Raw genomic sequence first — 18,751 nt, forward strand, 5'->3', positions numbered from 1 at the left:
CTCCTCCTTGCCTGGGAACTTATTGTACTACGTAAGAGCATACTTGGCTTCCTTTAGCTTTCACTGGCCCAAATCTGGTATGTTTTGAATCCAATAACCAGTGGGTGAAAAGGTCCTCAATCACTCAGTCACCTGAGGCCAGGATAGTTCTTCCACTAAAGGCACTAATCCCATCATGAGGGTGGGACCTAATGACCCACCTCATGACCTAAACATAATTACCTCCCAAAGACCCCACTGTCTAATACCATCACAATGGGGGTTGAGGATTTGCTGTAGGAATTTTAGGAGGATACAAACATTTTCGTTTCTCCTGGAACAATGATTCTTAAATTTGAAAGAGCATCAGATTCCCCTGGTGGGCTTTGCTGAAGCACAAATCCCTAGACCTCACCCCCAGAGTTTCTGATTCAGTAGATCTGGAATGGAACCTAAGCATATACATCTCCTCTGACAAGTTCCCCAATGATGCTAACACTGCTGGCCAGGAACCACACTTTGAGAAGCACCATCACAGATGCTGAAACCACCAGAAACATTGACAATCAAGAGTTTAACCACAAAGGAAGGAGCAAATAATCTAAAATTGCAGGGCCTGGTGATGTCCAGGGAGGAAGAGTTTGTAGGGGTCACAGCCTCTGAAGTCTACCAGGCAGGACTCTGAGTTAAAGTAGCCCATCTGGCCAGATGGCCCATCACCCATTCCCACACTATCTTCATTTTATAAGAAGCCAACCAGCCCATCAGCCTACTGCTTCAAATGCTGAGAAGAAACATTATCCCAAGAGGATGACTTACCATCTTAGTTTGCCCAGGATTGAGGGTTATTATGGACTGAATGTTTGTGTCCTTCTAAAATTCATATATCAAAGCCTCAACTACCATTTTGATGGTATGAGGATCTGAGACCTTTGGGAGGTAATTATGTTTAGATTAGGTCATGAGGTGGGTCATTAGGTCCCACCCTCTTTATGGGATTAGTGCTCTTATTAGAAGAAGAAAACAGAAAGATCTCTCTCCATGGAAAGGCCAGGTGAGCACACAGAGAAAAGGCAGCCATCTAAAAGCTAGGAAGACAGCCCTCATCAGACACTGAATCTGTTGTTGCCTTGATCTTGGACTTCTCAGCCTCCAGAACTGTAAGAAATGTATATCTGTTGTTTAAGCCACTGAGTCTGTGGTAGCCTGTTATACCAAGCTGACTCAGACAAACGGTACCACCCTCTTCTTTGGTACCTGCGGCCCAAAGTGAGAACATACATTCTTGTTTTCCTGCCTGAATGTTGCCTTTTCCAAAACCACCCTGGCCTGCCCTGTCCTCCATCCTGTACCCATAAAAACCCCAGGCCCCACCAGCAGAGCAGCAGAGTGGCAGAGAAGGAGAGAAGCAGCAGCCAGATGTTGGAGAGGAGCAGCTTGACTTCAGAGGGACAGTTTGATAGTGGGACCTTGAAGAAGAGTTCAGCCAGGGATGGCCAAACTACAGGAGAAGACCACCTTCCCACTCTATCCCCTTTCCAGCTCCCCATCCCACTGAGAGCCACTTCCACCACTCAGTAAAATCTTCCACATTCACCACCCTCAAATTTGTTTGTGAAACTTCATTCCTCTTGGATGCTAGACAGCAACCCGACTGCAGGTGCAAGAGGCTGTCACCGGGACCCTACACTGAGCTGTTTAACACTTAAGGCATCCATGGACGGCAAAGCTAAAAGATCACACTGTAACATATGCCCTTTGGGGTTCCAGGGGTCATGGGCAACCCCTAGACTCTGCCACGGGCCCACATAGAGTTCTGCTCCTGCTGGTTGCCCAAAAGGGCTCATCCTGGTCTCTGGACCTACTCTCCTGTGTTCTCCCCCTCCCACAAGGGGTTGAGAGCTGCAGGCTGAGTAAGCAAGCCACCTGTCATGAGTCCTGTGAAGGGGTCAAGGGAACTATCCTGTTTCAACAGGACATTCAGTGCCAAAAACCAGAAAAAGTCTCAGGCAAAGTGGGACAATTTGGTCACCCTTATCCCGGATCTGTTTGTCTCCAATGAAGACAAGGCAGGAAAAACAAAACAAAACAAAACAAACAACAACAACAAAAAAAATGATACAGAAAAATATCTCTGGTATAATGTTTATTTAAATAGTAATCTTAAAAAGGCTTTATACAAATCATATAAACACAGTTTGACATTGTTGTTTGTTTTTTTACATTGAAGAATCACAGTAAAAGCTCTCAAGTTCCCGTGATCTGGCTCAGCCAGCGAATGGTCGAATACCTTTAACTGCAAACCCTGGAAAAGTTAACCTACTATGTGACAGGTTAACTCTTTCCCTTGTTTCTTGTCATTCATGCTTATTCCTTGGACCCTCATCCCTGTCAACTCCCCTGCCCCACCAAAGACAGAAAGCAACCCTGTGGCCCTGTTGACCGCCTAGTCCGGGAGAGTGTGGAGGTAATATGTCATTTAGTACAAGGCAAAAAGGAGATCAATATTGGGAGTGGGGTTTCCCGAAGGGAATGACTCAAGGAGATGGGTCAGTTAGCCTACCCACAGATAAAGATAACAAACACACCAAGGTGTGCCCTGGCCAAGTCAAAATTGGGCCCAGCTGTCTTTCTTTCTGTCTTACAACAGACCAGCCTCCAGCTTTGGTGAGGTATCTACATGTAGCCCTGTGTACCCTGCTTCTGTTTAGCATTCAAGACCCACTCAGGGCCTCCAATCACCCAAAGGTGAATATGGATATAGGACTTTTAGAGGGATGCAAGTTGAGTTGTACATAACTTAGAGGTGAAGTGCAGGTCTGAGACAGGGCTAGACTTTGGAGAACTGTAAAATGGCTCACTGGGCATAAGAGCATCAAGACTGCTGGAGTAGGCTTTCAAACTTATCTTCTTCTGCAGGCTACTTCTGGAAATCCCTAGGATTTACCAGCTTTCTGAACACTGAGCATCATGGGAGGGTGAAGAGGGAAGGGGCTCGTTAAAATCTTGCTTCTGCTGTGGGTCCAACTTGGGGAGCCCTAAAGCTAAGCCCTTGGGCTTGACAGCTCTACTTTTCACCTCTAACTACCACTGTGCCAATGAGTGCCGAATGCCAAGATCAGTTGTGACACTCGGCCCTAGGTCAAAGTCACAACACCACCACTGAGTCCCACATGACCATTCACATACACAGTAGATACAGAGAACTCAAAGGCGCAAAGACACACACACATGAATAAATAGCTGTTGGTTGAACTTTGCTCTCTGCATACAAAACACTGTGACATTACCATTTGAACTAGCATTTCCATAAGTTAACATTTAAAGGAACCAGCCAGTCCCATTCACCCTTCCCCTTTCACCTGGGTATAAGACAAATGAAATTGTGGGTGACCATAGCAGCAAAAATGGTCTGACATTGATATGCAATAGGCTGGGCATACTGTTTGAGTTTCAAATATATTTCCAGCACACAGGCAATCCTTAGGCGTTAATATGAAATCAAGATTTGGACCTTGATGCGAACAATCTTATCCTTCACACAGTTTCATTCTATTCCTGATGCCTCCCTTTGAAGAGTAGTTGAGAGTCATCTAGGGCTATGACTACCACTTGGGTAGCAGGGCTCATTCCTTTAGTAGGATCAGTGGTGAGTTGGGGTACTTGGGAATGGAGCCATCGGGATTAGGGAAAGAGGAATGCCTTAATTCGTAAGATATTCACTAATTTTTACATAGAGGGAAAATACATTTTTCTTCATTTTTTCAAGGCACTTAATAAAAAAACACATAAATTGGTGTGCATGCATGCGTGCATGTGTGTGTGCATGTGTGTGAGAACCTAGGTCTCTCAAGGTTGAAGCAGTGTGGTTAGCATTCTTGTCCACAGTACTTGCAGACTTCTGGTTAGAGTCAGTTCTTGTACATCCTAGCTCTGACTCTCCCGAAAGGTTGAAATGGTGGTTGTAACCCAAAGGAGAAGTCAGTGTTTACTAGCCTATTCGAGAGACAAATGCATTTCAAAGGGTCTCTGTCTACACTGCTCAGCCTTGGCCCTCATAGGATCACAGAGGTTGGGCTTCTCTTTCCCTCTCCACTGTTCTCCTTCCCGTCCAGTGGTGACCAGTTACAGTATCTCATTGATGGGAAAAACATACCAACAGTCTATTTTTCCCTCTATTTTCCCCTGTCTCTGAGAATATCACACAACGCTGCTTCGAGGGGCTTAGAGACCTGAAAAATGTGTGTGTGTGTGTGTATATATGTATATGTTTTAGAAGAACATGGAGGAGGGAAAAGAAAAGGCAAAACCACCACCAGAAGCCCCACAAGGGAAGCCCCACCACCAGACACTGTGGGTCTAGAATTAGCGAATGGCTCCTATTCACTCACAAAGCACTTTAAGGCTCATCCGGGCGCTTCTATGGATTTTGACGTGTGAAGTTTCCTTTCCGGTTTGTTTTAAATCGCATACAAGAAAGAGCTGTTCATGCTGACCCTAAAATGGCAATTTTCCCCTGGATAAAAAAAGTTAAAGGCAACAACATCCTACTTAAATGCTAGGACTGGAAACGGCAGCTTGTAGGGTTGGCTGGCAGAACCTACACCACAGTAAATCCCTTAAGTCATAAGACAATCAGAGGATGGGATAAGCTGGACGGCTTTTTTTGAGTTTTGTTTGTAAAGATGGAAAGGCTGAAACGACACTTTGCTTTTCAAGTGTTGATTAGAAAGAGAAAGCGGAGAATAATCATCACTGCTCCGCTTCTATACTGGAAAAGTCGTTCTCTTCTGCCTCTTTGAGTTGCTCACAGACCAAAGAAATAAAATATAATAATAATAATAATACAAACTCACAAACAAAATAGAACTGTGACCCCAAAGAGATGAGCTCCTGTTTTGTCCCAGCAGAGAACACGGCCCTGTTCCTGCAATGACTTAGCCACCGCGGTCCTAGGGGGGTAATTATCCCCTGTGTGGCTGCATCTCCCTTCCTCCTGTGACTCGCTTTTCTGTCCTGTCCATACCTTCGGTATTCTGGATCGGTTTGATCGAGATTATGGCATTCAGTTTCCAAAGGAAAAAAAAATGTAATCTTCCCCAGCCCCTCTTGCTGGAATGAAACGTCAGATAGGATTCAGGTGCAATATGTCATGCCTCAGAGCAGCACTTCTGGTGGTTCATCTTGACCTTGTGTTTAAGGCCGTCATAGAGCTCGAAGTTGTAGTTCTCCAGCGTGGTGCAGCTGCGGGAGCTCAGGCCCGAGTAGGAACAGGTGCAGTAGAGCAGGAGGCCTGCACAGGTGGCCCCCAGGAGGACACCCAGCGAGCTCATGGCAATGATGGTGATGAGGATGGGATCCAGCGTGTACAGCCAGCTCTTTTCTTTGTCAGTCGAGGGGGCGCCAGACCCTGAAGTTGCAGAAGAATTGCTCCAGTCCACCTCATATTCATCTGCAATACATAAAATACACGAGAGATTGCAGGCACTGCCTATGTCAGGGTGAAGTGACTGAGCCTCCCCAGCCCAGAGGCTCTTCAGAGCACAGCAGTAGCAGCAGCAGCTCTGGAATTAGTCTGCCTGGGTTCAAAGTCCAGCCTCGCCACATCCTAGCTGTGTAACTTTGGGCAAGCTATTGAACCTCTCTTTGCTTCAGTTTTCTCCTCTTTCAAATGGGGATAACAGTAAAATCTGCCTCAACTGGGTTGTTAGGAGGATTACATGAACTAATATTTGTAAAGTGCTTGGTGTCTGGCACATAGTAAGTACAAAGTACCCAATATTTAAATAATTTGACTTACACTAGGTAAGCTCTGATTTTAACAGCACCTTTGGGGTGGCTCTGCAGCACCTGGGATGGCTTTGTGTTCAAGGAGACCTCTACATCCCTCCTTTCCAACCTCAAGCTAATGAAAGGACAGTCTGGGACTATTTGCACATGATGAGTTTCCTAATTTGGCATTCCTGGCCATATAAGCAGCAGATTTTCCCCAGCCACCAGACCTCCTTTAATAATAAGGCATCATGCCTTATTGTTACGGGTTGAACTGTATCCCCTTCTCAGCCACTTAAATTCATGTCAAAGTTCTAACCCTCACCACCTTATTTGGAGATAAGGCCTTTACAGAGGTTATCAAGTAAAATAAGGTCATGAGGGTGGGCCTTTATCCCATAAGAGTAGTATCCTTAGAAAAAGGGGAAATTCTGAGACACACACGAGATAATTTCGTATGAACAGGAAAATGGCCGTCTCCAAGTCAAGGAGAAAGAGCTAGAATAGATTCTTTCTCACAGCCCTCAGAAAGAACCAACCCTGCCCACACCTCGATCTTAAATTTCTAGCCTCCAGAACTGTGAGAAAATATATGTCTGTTGTAAGCCACCCAGTCGGTGGTACTCTGTTCTGGAAGCCCTAGCAGACTAATCTAATTACGTTTCTATAGTGTGGATAAGGCATGCCCATATCTGGGCATCATTTTTTGAAATCTCCTAATAATCCCATGAAGAAGGTAGGATATTATATATATTTTAATAGGTGAGGAAACTGAGGTTTAAAGAAATTAAGTGACTAGGTAACTCACTCCAGGTCGCGGGACTTAGCAAGCAGTTAAAGTAGGAATGGAAATCAGGCTTTCTGTCTCCTTACCCATTGCCCTTTCTACTCCATCCCAGTGTGCCTCTGCCTGATCCACTGCAGTCTCTCCGTGTAGGTTGGTCATGCACTTTTGCCCATAAAAGGAGTGCTGGACTGGGTTTGCAGGGAGAGTCTGCAGTCAGTTAACAAGGTGCTGTTTGGGTGAGTCGTTCCAGTTTCTATAACTACGCATGAAGTTTCTGATTAAGGGCAGGTTAAAAGCAGCTGCTCTATAAACTGTTCTTCTTAAATGCATAAATCTTAGTCTACAGTTATTCTTTAAGTGGAATCTTGCTGTTGAGTCTGTTGGAGATCGACTCTGGCATGCAGAGAAGCCCAGAGAGAGACCTGTGCTATTACGAGTTGAGGGAAGAAATTACATCTACATATTTGCTCAGCAGCCCTCTAGCCTCTTGAAGTATGTGTATTTGCAGTGAAAAAATAGAGCTTGGAATAAATATAAAGATACGAGATGGTCAGTGTGAAAAAGAAACCTAAATCTTGCAACAAGCTCCGAATTGGAATCTTGAATAGTGTGAGGAAGGTTCCCCCCAAGCCAGGGAACCAGAAACCACAGCAGGTCTGGGAGAATATTCACATTATGCTCATTTACTCAGGCCATTTTTGGGAGAAGGTCAAAAGACTCAGGCAATGATACATATAGAGGAGCTGATCTTTCACTTGTAAAGGGTTTATTCAGATTTGAAGTCCATCCAGGTAACAAGTTTCTGGAAAGAGGGGATCTGTTTCAGATTAAGCAGAGGGAACTCAATATACTTTCTAAACCTCTAAAGTTGACCCTGGCAGACCCATTGATGGTTCCCTCATTTTTCTCCAGATTCTTTTATATATTTCTGACTGATAGTTCTAAATTTTGGCCCTCCCATACCCTGGGCATTATTTTTGTTGACGTCTTTATAACCAAACTTGAATTTCACGATTACCTGCTAAATCATAACAATACTCACCATCAATTTCGTCTTCATATCCTTCTCTCTCATGTATTTCTGGGATGTCCACTATAATATAAAGAAAATAAAAACAAGTTAATAACAAGTTCTATCACCATGGCTAAAAGGCAGGGAGGCAATCTTTATGAGAATGACTCCCCATTCTGGCAGGCAGCTAGAGAATCACCTCCACTTCTAGATCATTCAGTATGGACATTACTGGATTGTTCTCCTTCATATGACCTGTATCTTCCACCAACCACAACCAGTAACACAGAAGTAAGAAGAAACTCTGGGTCTTCAGTGCCAAGCAACCCCTACCACTGTGCCTTTTCAATGACTGGCATTCATTAGGAACACTGGTTTCATTTAAGGCACCTTCAATGGCATCTTATGCCCAACAGCAGCTGCCTTTACTGGGATGTCCATTTAGTATAGCATGCTGCACCTCTTCATAGGCACACATCTCAGAGGGCACAAAATCATCAGAGTCTTTATCCTCTGGATTTCATGTAAACATATGGTAGTTTAAGGAAGTCTTGTTTCATCATTATATGTTTTAATTTAAGAGCAGAAACGGAAGGCATGTCGTAATGCCTGTTGACCTTCACATATCTGTGCTAATATCTCTCATCCTTCTTCCCAAGTCTATTTTTCCTATTGGCTTTCTCCATGGTTTAGAATAGATCAAAGATGGGCATCCAATCTGACTAGCCAGACTAAGTTAATTTACTATGAATTTTCTCCAGTATTATCACTGTCTATCTCTTTCTTTTTCATGATAATTTGGGAGGGTGATAATACAGGTCTCTCTATCTCACTGTGCTGTCCAACTTATAGAAAACAGAACCAATGAAAATTTTCTGTCTGAAATGGTAAAACATTAATAGAGAACATCAAATGCATGGGAACAGCAGCATCTTACCATTTCTTCCTATCTCACAAGCTAATTATGCCTTTCCAAGCTGCCAGCTCAAGACAGCCCCAGTGAATGTGTATGGCCCTTTCAGAGTTTTGTTCCACCAAGTCAGATAACAATCTTGAAGTCACTACTCTAAATTGAAATCCAAAAATCAAGGCTTAAAAGAAAATCAAAATCTCAAATGGCTGAAGTATCAGACAAGAGGGAGAAAAAGAACTTTAGACCATCCTGAAAGCTTCCCTCATCAGCACTATATCTCAGGGAAGATCTACTTGACCATGATCTGAACTGAGCATTGATCCATCACTATCACACTTGAAATTCAGTCTTTTCCTGGAGGCCATGGTTTTAATCATCTTAGAAGTCCTCATTTCTGGCCAGAGTGCTAAAGTACATTCTCATCCCCCTCGGTCACTAGTAAGGGATGCACAAAACAACTTGCCAAGACCCCACTTGAAAAGATTGATGCCATGTGGCACCAATCCTCCATAACTCCAGCCCATTCCTGGAATGTTTAAAGCACAGCAATTGGCACCTGCAGGCCACGCCAGCCTCCCCACCTAAATGCCCACTCCCTGCATTCTTCTCCAGGCCCCAACAGAGCAGGTTGTTTCCTTGGAAGGGAAATGTGAACATGAATCAACAGGAGGCAGGTGGTGTTTGTCACAGGGATCAAATTGAGCTTGTGAAAGTCAACCCAGAGGGTTTTTTTCCGTATGAAAAAAAAAAAAAAAAAACCAACATGGAAGAAAACCGTCACATTTCCAACAATTAATTGGTTTGATGGGCCACTCATATGTCTTAACATCTTCACCAGTAAAAGAGGCAGAACACTGGATAAGAATAGGTGAATTAGCCTAGGATGAGAACCATGGGGCTCCTGCCAGTGACTCCTGGGCCAAATCCTATGCTTGCTTTTAGGGATCTTGTTTTTGCCAAGGATGTGATGAATTCTTGGAGGCTGGAGTGCCCTCTTGCTCCATCTCACACCCTCAAAGAAGTCTTAGGATACCATAGATCACTGGCTGGAAAGGGGTGAATGTGGCATTGATCTTGAAGGAAAAAGGGTAAAAGGATGCTAATGATTTTGAGAACATTTTATCCCAGGAGATCACAGCCTCTTGTCTCTGGAGGTTGAGGACTGGATGAGATGATTTCCTAAGAATTGGCCCATTTCTAAGACTCAATGAAATCAATTGCCCAGATGCAGCTGAGATTTCTGCACCTGGAGAATCAAAGGCTACTTAAGGTGAAGAAGAACACTTTAGTGGCTTGACTTGGCTTTTTGTATAATCACTGCTCCCCTGAGTTTGAGTGAGTGGGAAGGGGGTCAAAAAAAGGATAAGTTAATCAACATTTTCAAAAACGCATCTGTTCACCAAGCCTTAAAGAAAGAACAGCACACTGGGGAAAACACAAATAAAGGGAACATTTGTACAAAAAACCATTTACTTTGATAGCAATTTTCTCTAGTCCCCTTGCTAATATTCTTGATATCTGTGTTTGATTAAGAGCTTTCTCTCTCTCAAAAGCATCTTTGCCCTTTGCCGGCCACTTTCCTTTTCTGTTTAGCCTGGTAGGTAAACTGCAGCCTGTTTCCTTAGGAGGCTGGCAGGAAGGAATGTGGTTCTCTCACCAGGTCCCTGTAGTTCTAGCAAAGAAAAGGCAAGGTGCGGCAGGTAAGTGGCTACCAGGAAAACCAAGGGGTAAAGCTACTGGCCTCTGGGAGGCAGGAGGGAGAATGATGAACTAGGGGCCCAAGGCAGAGGGTAGAGGCAGCAGCTCCCTGGAAAGGGGAAATGGCAGCCGCAGGATGGCGGACCTAGCTGCCGAAGTCAGGGCAGACATCAGGAGAGAGTGGGAGAAAGGAACCAGGGACTCAGAATTTTGTTTTCAATGGGGAAAACTTGGAGAAGAACTTCCAGAACTCTGTTTTAGTGGATGCGTGTGTTTGTGAGTGTGAGATGGGCTCGGGAGAGTGGAATGGGCCGCACCTCTAGAAGAATGCAGGTCAGGAAGGGATCTTACCACCCACACAAGTTCTGCTTTCAACCTTTGTGCTCCCATGACCCTGTTTCCTTCTAGGCCCCTGTGTGGATTCAGTTTCAGGTCAGCCTGACTACAAATACTCTCAAATATTGTATTAGGGCCAGGGTAGATCCCCAGTCTGCATTCAAGTTCTTTGGGTGTGGCTGGGGCACTGTAACTACTACCATATCCCTACTGCCCCCTTCTAATAAGATAAAAGAGTCTGCCTTATCTCAGATCCAGGTTGACTGGATACACACTTTGGTTGCCTGTTTCACTCGCTCACTACTCTGATGGAGTAGGGCTTTGAGGGGCTTCTCATGAACTTGAAGATGTGGGGATCTGAAATTTGGGGTTTCATGCTTTCCATGATAGGCATCACCCAGAGCAGGAAACTAAATTACATTGTTCTTCAAAGGGCAGTTTTCATTAACCAACTAACCAACCTAACACCAACTTAGTAAGAGGGCTTACTGCATGGCTGGGAGACAAATTGAGGACTTTGGAAAATAAAGATGTAAGGGACCAGGTGTCTACCATCAAAGCCCTTCAGTGTGGTTGGGAAGTGAAGACTCACCCATGCCAAATTAGCATGAAAGAAAGCGAGGCATTGTGGAGAGGACTCCAAAGTGCTGCTGGAGTGCAGGGCAGGGACTGGGCAAATGAACTTGGGCCACTACCAGGAAGGAAAATGTGGGAGTGGGGAGCAGGATACTTTGGAATTGAGGCTACTGCAAGTTGGGCATTGGGAGATTTCTTTCTCCTTTATCTGTCTGATTGATAGAAATGCTTTCAAACATGGCACCCAATCTCTTGTCTTTGGGCTTGCATTCATTCATATCAGGCTCATCAAGGAATTCAAAGAGATCGCCTTGCTTTGCCACAAATCTCCCACCTTGCATATATCTATGTGAGAGTCAGATCTCTGCCCTCCCAATCCCTAACACCTATCCCCTTCCCTAGCTGTTGCAGACAGCATAGTGAGAGAAAGAGGTCAACTCCAAATGAATGACTAGAAGGGGTTTTACAGAGCTTGAGTAATCAAGTGGGCACGGTGTCTACTGCTTAAAAACAAACACAACCCAACTTCACAAAACTCTGGTCATTTTCATATGGAGATCAGTCTCAGGCCAAAAAGTCACCTTGTTTTGGTCAGTGTCCCTTCTCGCATCATCAAGAGACAGAGTAGGTACACGGTGAAGCATGATTCAATGTCTCACTCATCTGTTGTCCTGATTTTTTGGAATGAGAGACCAGGGTGACTAGTTATGAAAACACCCACAGGACTATTCCAGAAACACCCTCCACCCTAGAAGAGTCAAATATTCTCTAGTGTGTTTGTCAATAAATTGCAACACTATGGCACAAAAGGTGAACAGCCATACCGAGTCACAAACCCAACCTCTTCTAATGAAATAAGCTTCTCCCTGGAACACTGCCTGGTAGTGTAAGACCACACATGATGCTCAGGAGACACACCCCAAGACACTCCAACCTGCTGCCTGGAAATTCCTACTGAGTATGATTTAGTCCTCAAATAAGAAGGCCCTCTCTCATGGCCCTTTCCATTCTCTCTCTCACTCTCTCTTTCTGTGACACACACACACACACACACTTTTTATCTTTCCTGTCTCTCTCATTTTCTTCCTTCTTCTAAGTTAGGATTATTTGGGATTAGCATTCCTTCATTAGTTTGCTTTTCTGCAGTTTCTTACAGAAAATTCACAGCCTTCGCTGTTTCTACTGTGAGCGTATTGGCCTTGACACTGTTTACTTCCTGCATTGTAAAGGAGCTTCACAATATGGCCAGGAAAGCGAGAAGTCTGCCCCAAACCACTGGTTACTTTTGGATAAATACTTTAAGACAGCCCTTGGGACACTCATACACAGATCATTTCAGGTCACTGACGTGCTCGTTTCTTTGAAAAGTCCCTTCCATGCCAACCCTGAGCAGTGGATTAAGAGGCCTGCTTGAAGCTGATGACAAGGTTGTCATCCGGAGTGTGCAGCAGAGACACTCAGAAGCCTGATGAGTGGCAGCATCACCCTGCACTGAAGGAAGTGGTGTGGGATGTGGAGGGCTCCAGGCTGGGGATGGAATGCCTACCTCCCATCTCGTTCTGCCTCAGGTGTCAGAGCCTTGACCAGTCATTGACCTCCCTGGGTCTCCATTTGCTCCTCTGTAAAGTAAACACTGATGCTCTCCTCTGCTCTAGAATTCCCTTGTCTTTACAGGAAGGAAATGAGAAAGGTATGAGGGCCTTTCTGATGAGGGCTCTTTGAAGAGGGTAATGGTTGAGGGAGACAAGGCAACTTCTGAACAAAAGGGCTGCATTGCCTCACGATGCTCACTGCCCCATTCTTCACCCTAACTCTGTCCTCTCCTGGGAGTGGCCACTCCCTGAAACCATTTGTTTTAAGGTGTGCACAGAAAGAGAAGACCACAAAAAGGACAGGTCAAGAGAACCCATGAATTTCCATGTGTTCAATACTTGCCTGTTTGGCTCAGGACTCAGTCCTACTAATTGGTGACTGAGGAACAGACAAAGTGGGTAAATTGTGCCCATAGTTTTAAGCCTCCATGTTAACTGAGGCTGGGCTGAGAAAACCTCATGGAAAGCCAGTCTTAGTACATCCACTTAACCCACCACACTTCTACCAGCCTTGAAGGCCAGGATCAAAGAGCCGCTTACACACAGGAAACCACTGAAATCATTCATGTTCACAGGTCCCAGGTGTCATCACTTTGACTTTAGAGATGAAATTGAGGAGGGAAGGTAGAGAAGTGCAATAAGTCATTGAATAAATCAGCAGCAGAACTGAGAGTAAGCCATAGATTTTCAACACCTTGTTTGGGGGCTGTGATTTATTTGGGATAAGCTCTTGGCCACTTAGTGCCTTTGTTGAACTTGATTCCAATTTCTGAACCCCATGGGCCAGTTAAATCGCTGGATTTTTCAGATGGGAGTAGCCTCCAGAAATTTCTCTAAGCCATTCTCTTTTAATCCCAGCAGGAAATACAACACTGAGACCTCAGTAAAAGATAAATAACAAAGGACTAAGGAGATTCTTCTTGGCACTTCAAAATTCAGTTTAATTCAGCTTAATATTTAGCATTGGCTGAAGGTCCCCCTTCCCCACTACACTTAATTTCCCAATTCAGTTTGTTCATCCAAGTTGCAATAAGGAGCCAAATGTTCAGGTGTTGATCTAAACTTTGCCAAATCTCCTCCGTTAAGAAGTCGGGCTACTTGAGAGCCATTCCTTCCTTGCTGGGTTTGGCTTGAGTTTAGAAGCACCATCAGAAGAGCCTTTATCATGTGTTTTTATCTCTTGGGCTACAGCCAAATCTAGGCAAGGTCATGGAAAAAATATTTTTTGGAATTTTTCAAATGGTTCAAGTGTGGGAAAAAAAGGAGGGGGCTTGGTATGAGATTACCGGAAGAGTTTGATCTTGAATTTAGCCATTCGTTTCTATTATTTTTGTTGAATAACTAGAAGGAAACACTAAAAAGAATTGGAAATACTGACTGCAAACAAGAAGACCGTGAAAAGACCTAGTAATACTTTCAAGTGTGGAGGCGGATGAGTAGCTGAGGCCAGAATGCCTCCAATGAGCCCCAACAATGGCATGAAAAGAAGAAAAATGCAGCCAGAGACATGTTTGGCTATAAAGACAGGCTTCACAATTGTGCGGACTGGAAAACCACAGCAAAGCTGATGAAAGAAAATTCTAGAACCTCTTTTTTACCCCAAGTCTTTGAAAAATCAGCTATTCTCCATTGTTGTAAACAGATATGTGAACAAGCAATTGGCTCTTTTCATTTCTTTTGTTGGCTACCTTCTCTTAGGGCATGAGGGTGGCAAAAACAGCATTTCAGGGAAAACCTGTTGTTTTTTCCCCTCTTCTGTAGCCTTAATTTTTCCTGATATGCTAGGGGAAAAAGTCATATATCTTTATATCTTAGGGAGTTTTTTCCAGTGGGCTTTGAAATTTTTCCCTTCGTCTAGTTCCAATATTTGAGGTGTGCATGTTAGAAACATCACTGTGTCACTCAGATGGAGTGGTTTGGTACAACCTTGGACAAGTGAGAAAAACGGAGTTGAAGAATCAAAACTGTATCCACTTCCAATATGAAGAATGTCTTCTTAAAGATAGCCCCTCTTATTTTGTGGGTCCTTGAAAAGAAACTGTACACTTGTATGTCACTAAGAGAATTCACTATACTTAAAAGATGGGCTCCTCTTCTGAACACAAGAATGAATAAGAATCAACGACTCTGTGATATCATTTTACAGCTACCAAAAATGTACCTCTCTCTGCCCATTCAAGAGATGATTTCCCCCAGTAGCTTGCTGGTGGCCAAGGACCGTAATTACTCAGAGACTAACTCCTCTGGCTTCAGGTGTGGTCCCCTGTAAAAATGCAATTATTGGAGGAAGTAGCCATGTGGCATCTGTGTCAAGGAATCTGACCCATGCTTTTCTGAAGAAGGCGTTGATGGATGAAGGGGTAGAGAAAGTGTAAGGATGCCAGAGAAGAAAAGGGGTCACCAAGAGAGGGGGAAGGTGCAGAAAGGGGAGTTTGGAGGTTGGAGACAAACTGCACCTGGCAGAAAGGCAGATGAGTGGTCACCAGCTCCTCCACAGAGAAAGAGGTGGAGACCATGGCCACATCAGGAGGGGCAGAGCCAGAAAGCAGTGATGGGCTTGTGGGCCCAGGGACCCTGTAAACACTAATATGGGGCTCATACTCTTGGACCACAATTGGCCAAGGCGAATGAGGTATCTCTGGGGCTCCTTTGACACATCCATGTAGGCCCCATCTAGGTCCTAATAACTACCATCTCACTCTCAATGACAGCTGTGGGACTGCTCTAGAGAAGCCATGGGGAAGCCCACACCAGCCCCTGAAATCCTCATTCCTATTCTAGCAGGCCCTGGGTGGCAGTAAGAAAACACAAAGAGACAAAAAGGTTCTTTGTGCTTAAATGAAGCTTCAATAACTAGCAGGCTTTGGAGAATGAGACTTTGGTCAAGACTGCCTCTGGCTCAAGGTTTTCTGCACACCCATCATTACTGGAGCTGGCTGCTCTTTAATAAGTTGCGGGGAAGTCCAGTCCAGGTATCCTGTTAATAAGTCCTGCTGCTGGAGAAAGAAACTGGTATTGCTGAAAGCCATGGCATGGTATACTATCATTCCAATTCTGGAGCAGAGCCTTTGTTTTTGGGAATGTTCATGATATTTAAAGGATTTAATTTTGCACAATTACACAGAGAAGACAAAACAAGGCACTGTGTATGTGTGTGTGTGTGTGTGTGTGTGTGTGTGTGTGTGTGTCAGAGAGAGAGATGTACTCTAGTTCATTCAGATCTCAACTTGTGCTGTTTTCTTTCCTGAGTTAAATACTCATGCCTCATGCCCAGGAGGCAATGGCCCTGGATTTTTGGCAAGATCAGAGAAAGCCCACACAGGATCTATATAGCCACAGACACTCCGTTATGTCCAAAGTCAAAGCCACTTTATTATGATCCTTTTCTCTTAGCACACCATAGAAATGAGGGCAGTGCTTTTGCTAGAAATGGTGTTTGGACTGACAGGTCTCTGGGCTTCTCCTCCACCCACCATTCCTTGCTACTGGCCCGTGTGGGGGATAGTAGCTTTGCCTATGCCTATAAACACCCCACTAGAAAACCACCTCACTGCCTAGTGCTTTTCCTTTGGGTATTGCAACCCCAAACTTCTTCAGAAGGAAGTCCACAAGGTCTGCTCCTCTCAGGGCCAGGGTGGGGGCCTGGGGTCCAAGGCCTCTCAAATTTGAGACTTTTTCTTTGCATGTAGGTTTACCTCTGGCTGCTGGAATAGTTTAGTCTGCAGCACAATACTGCATACTGACCTTAAGGGATATTTTTTACATAAATTTTTTAGTAGAAAACATAAATATATAACAACAAGGCACAGCACAGGCACTCTTTGAAGAAACCAAGTGGAACTCATTAATCATGGAGAACAGGACTCTCTGCCTGCTGAACCCAGGGACAGAATTAACTCCAGTGACACAGCCGCCACAGCTCTGGGGAGCTGCCACTTAGAGCCAGGTCCATATTCCCCATAAGTTGGCAGTTTAAAAAAAGAAAGTTCTGAAGAAACACTCCCTGAGTTTAAAATTCTCTTCAGCTAAAAGTGCCCAAGGTCTTCTCTTGCAAGCAACACACCCACTGTAGAGAGAGATCGGCATAGAGATCATGTGGGTTGGGCAAATGTGGCAGGGGCTCTACAGCCAGGATGTCCACTAGTTTCTGCTGTGCTCTCAAGCAGGGACAGGTTCATTTTAAATGGCAAACCTCAGCCATTTACAGCACCTACTAAAATGAAAACAGGGATGTGTTTGACCCAGAAATTCTATCCTTTGTAAAACACATGCCCAAAGAAGCAATTTCAAGGATGTTCATTGCAGTATTGTTTATAATAGTTAAAAAACAAAACAAAACAAAACAAAACAGAAAAAAACTAGACACAATCTGAATGCTCGTCAACAGGGGAGCAGTTAATACACTCTGGCATATCAACACAATATAGAATGCTATGCTGCAGATATAAAGGATGGGGTAGATGCATTGGTATGTACTGAATTACTCTCAAGATGTCAAACGAAAAGAAGCAAGTCATCCAATATAGTAAGCAAACATTATGCTATCATTTACACAAAACCAAATGAAACCAAACTAAACCCCAGCTTAACCAAACCACATAACTCAACATGAACACACACATGTTTGTAAAGGTATAAAACAAGGCCTGGAAACATACTCCTCAAACCATTCTTCACAGTTACCTCTGGGGAGGCGACTGGGATTGGTCAACAATGAAATCAACTTTTGCTTTTTCTGTATTATTGTACTTTTTGAGCATGTTTGTGAGTTAAAGAAACCCAGCCAGTTACTATAAAGTCCCCCGCCAGCAACCTCCCTGTATCATCAGTATCAGTAAGCTCTCAAGCAATGAAACTCCGAGAAAAGAGGTTTTCCCACATAACAGTCCTCCTCCAGTACCTCTGTTGTTGACCCTTCAAGTGGTTTTTCCTATTTCTTGGTCCAATGCCCACGAGACTTTAGCTTTTGGGGGCTCTCGGGGGTCAGTGACAGAAAAGGCCAAGAACAACTGTTTTACCCAGTAGAAAGGAGATGATTCCAGGTCTCTTATCCACTGGGATTGGGGCAAGAATGGCTTTGGCTTGGTTATACTGAAGCAGCTAGATTCTCCACTGTTCCATACCATGCTAAATAAGGTTTTGCTCTTGGCGATATCCCAAATCTTGTCTCTCTTCAGTGTTTAGGTTTGGGTCCAAACAGAACACCTCCAAGCAGTCAAGGCAAACATACTCTGGCCCAGGCTTGTGGCCTGAAGACCCCTAAGGGTGTGGGTTTCTGATTGTATCTGACCTCGATACATACTGTGGTGCACCTGATCTGTGTCAGGCTTAATTAAATCCTACACTATTCCTAGCTGCTAATTTATTTGTCTAAGGTGATTCTTTTCCCTGCTGATTGTAAGATCATCAGCTGGTGTTCCCCTCACCACCCCCCGCCCTTTTCTCTGGTTGGATTTGTTTTGTGTTTTCTTTGGGCTGTCACTAAAGTGGATGAAAGGCAAATTATAGCTGTGAGAGCCCCAGCGATCTGCACAATTAAAGAGGAAAAACAAGCCTTCACCTACAGATCTGCAGTTTGGCTCAGATGTGTAGCCCACAATGCAGGCAAATCAAAACTTCAGGATGTAGCTCTTTTCATCAGAGATTACAGAAAGGCCACACATTTGTGCAGAACAACTGCAGAGGCCGTGAAGACGGGTGAGGAAAATAAACACTGTGCCACATCAGCTTGGCTGGGCTTCAGTTATCTGAGCTAGGAGGGCAGCGGGTGAAGAGAGAACACACGCTAAAACCATCACAAAGAACCAGGTAGGAGCAGAAACAGACCAGACTAGGCCTTGACATCTGGTATTTATGATCTGTGGAAACACAATTTCTCAACATTTATGCTTGGGCTACACATGAAATGCCACACTGAGGAGTGTTTGGTGGTAACAGTGCCCTGTTTGACATCTAAGATTGGAGTCGTAACAGTCCTTGCCCTTTTAGGGGGAGTAAGTACCCTTAAAATAAGTCTTGGGACTGGAACCAAGGTGGGAAACTTCCCAAAGGTGGCTCCAAAAACAGTAATGCCAACAAAGCATAAG

At 44.3% G+C, this 18,751-nt stretch overlaps 1 protein-coding gene across 3 annotated transcripts in view; it reads right to left on the reverse strand.

Moving 5' to 3' along the window:
* Positions 1–4,641: 4,641 nt before the first annotated feature.
* The window catches only part of NRP2 (neuropilin 2), a 112,677-nt gene continuing 98,567 nt past the window's right edge, over positions 4,642–18,751 (reverse strand). For 2 of the 3 annotated variants that reach the window (XM_011992467.1, XM_011992466.1), the window contains exons 16-17: positions 7,581–7,631; positions 4,642–5,431 (exon numbers count right to left, since the gene is read on the reverse strand). In XM_011992467.1, coding sequence (XP_011847857.1) covers positions 5,130–5,431; positions 7,581–7,631 — 353 coding nt within the window. In that variant the 3' untranslated portion in view covers positions 4,642–5,129. The remainder of the gene's footprint in view (positions 5,432–7,580; positions 7,632–18,751) is intronic. The other variant, XM_011992468.1, reaches the window with a different exon arrangement.

Source organism: Mandrillus leucophaeus, unplaced genomic scaffold, assembly GCF_000951045.1.
Source record: "Mandrillus leucophaeus isolate KB7577 unplaced genomic scaffold, Mleu.le_1.0 Scaffold411, whole genome shotgun sequence".
NCBI classification, from domain to species: Eukaryota; Metazoa; Chordata; class Mammalia; order Primates; family Cercopithecidae; genus Mandrillus; species Mandrillus leucophaeus.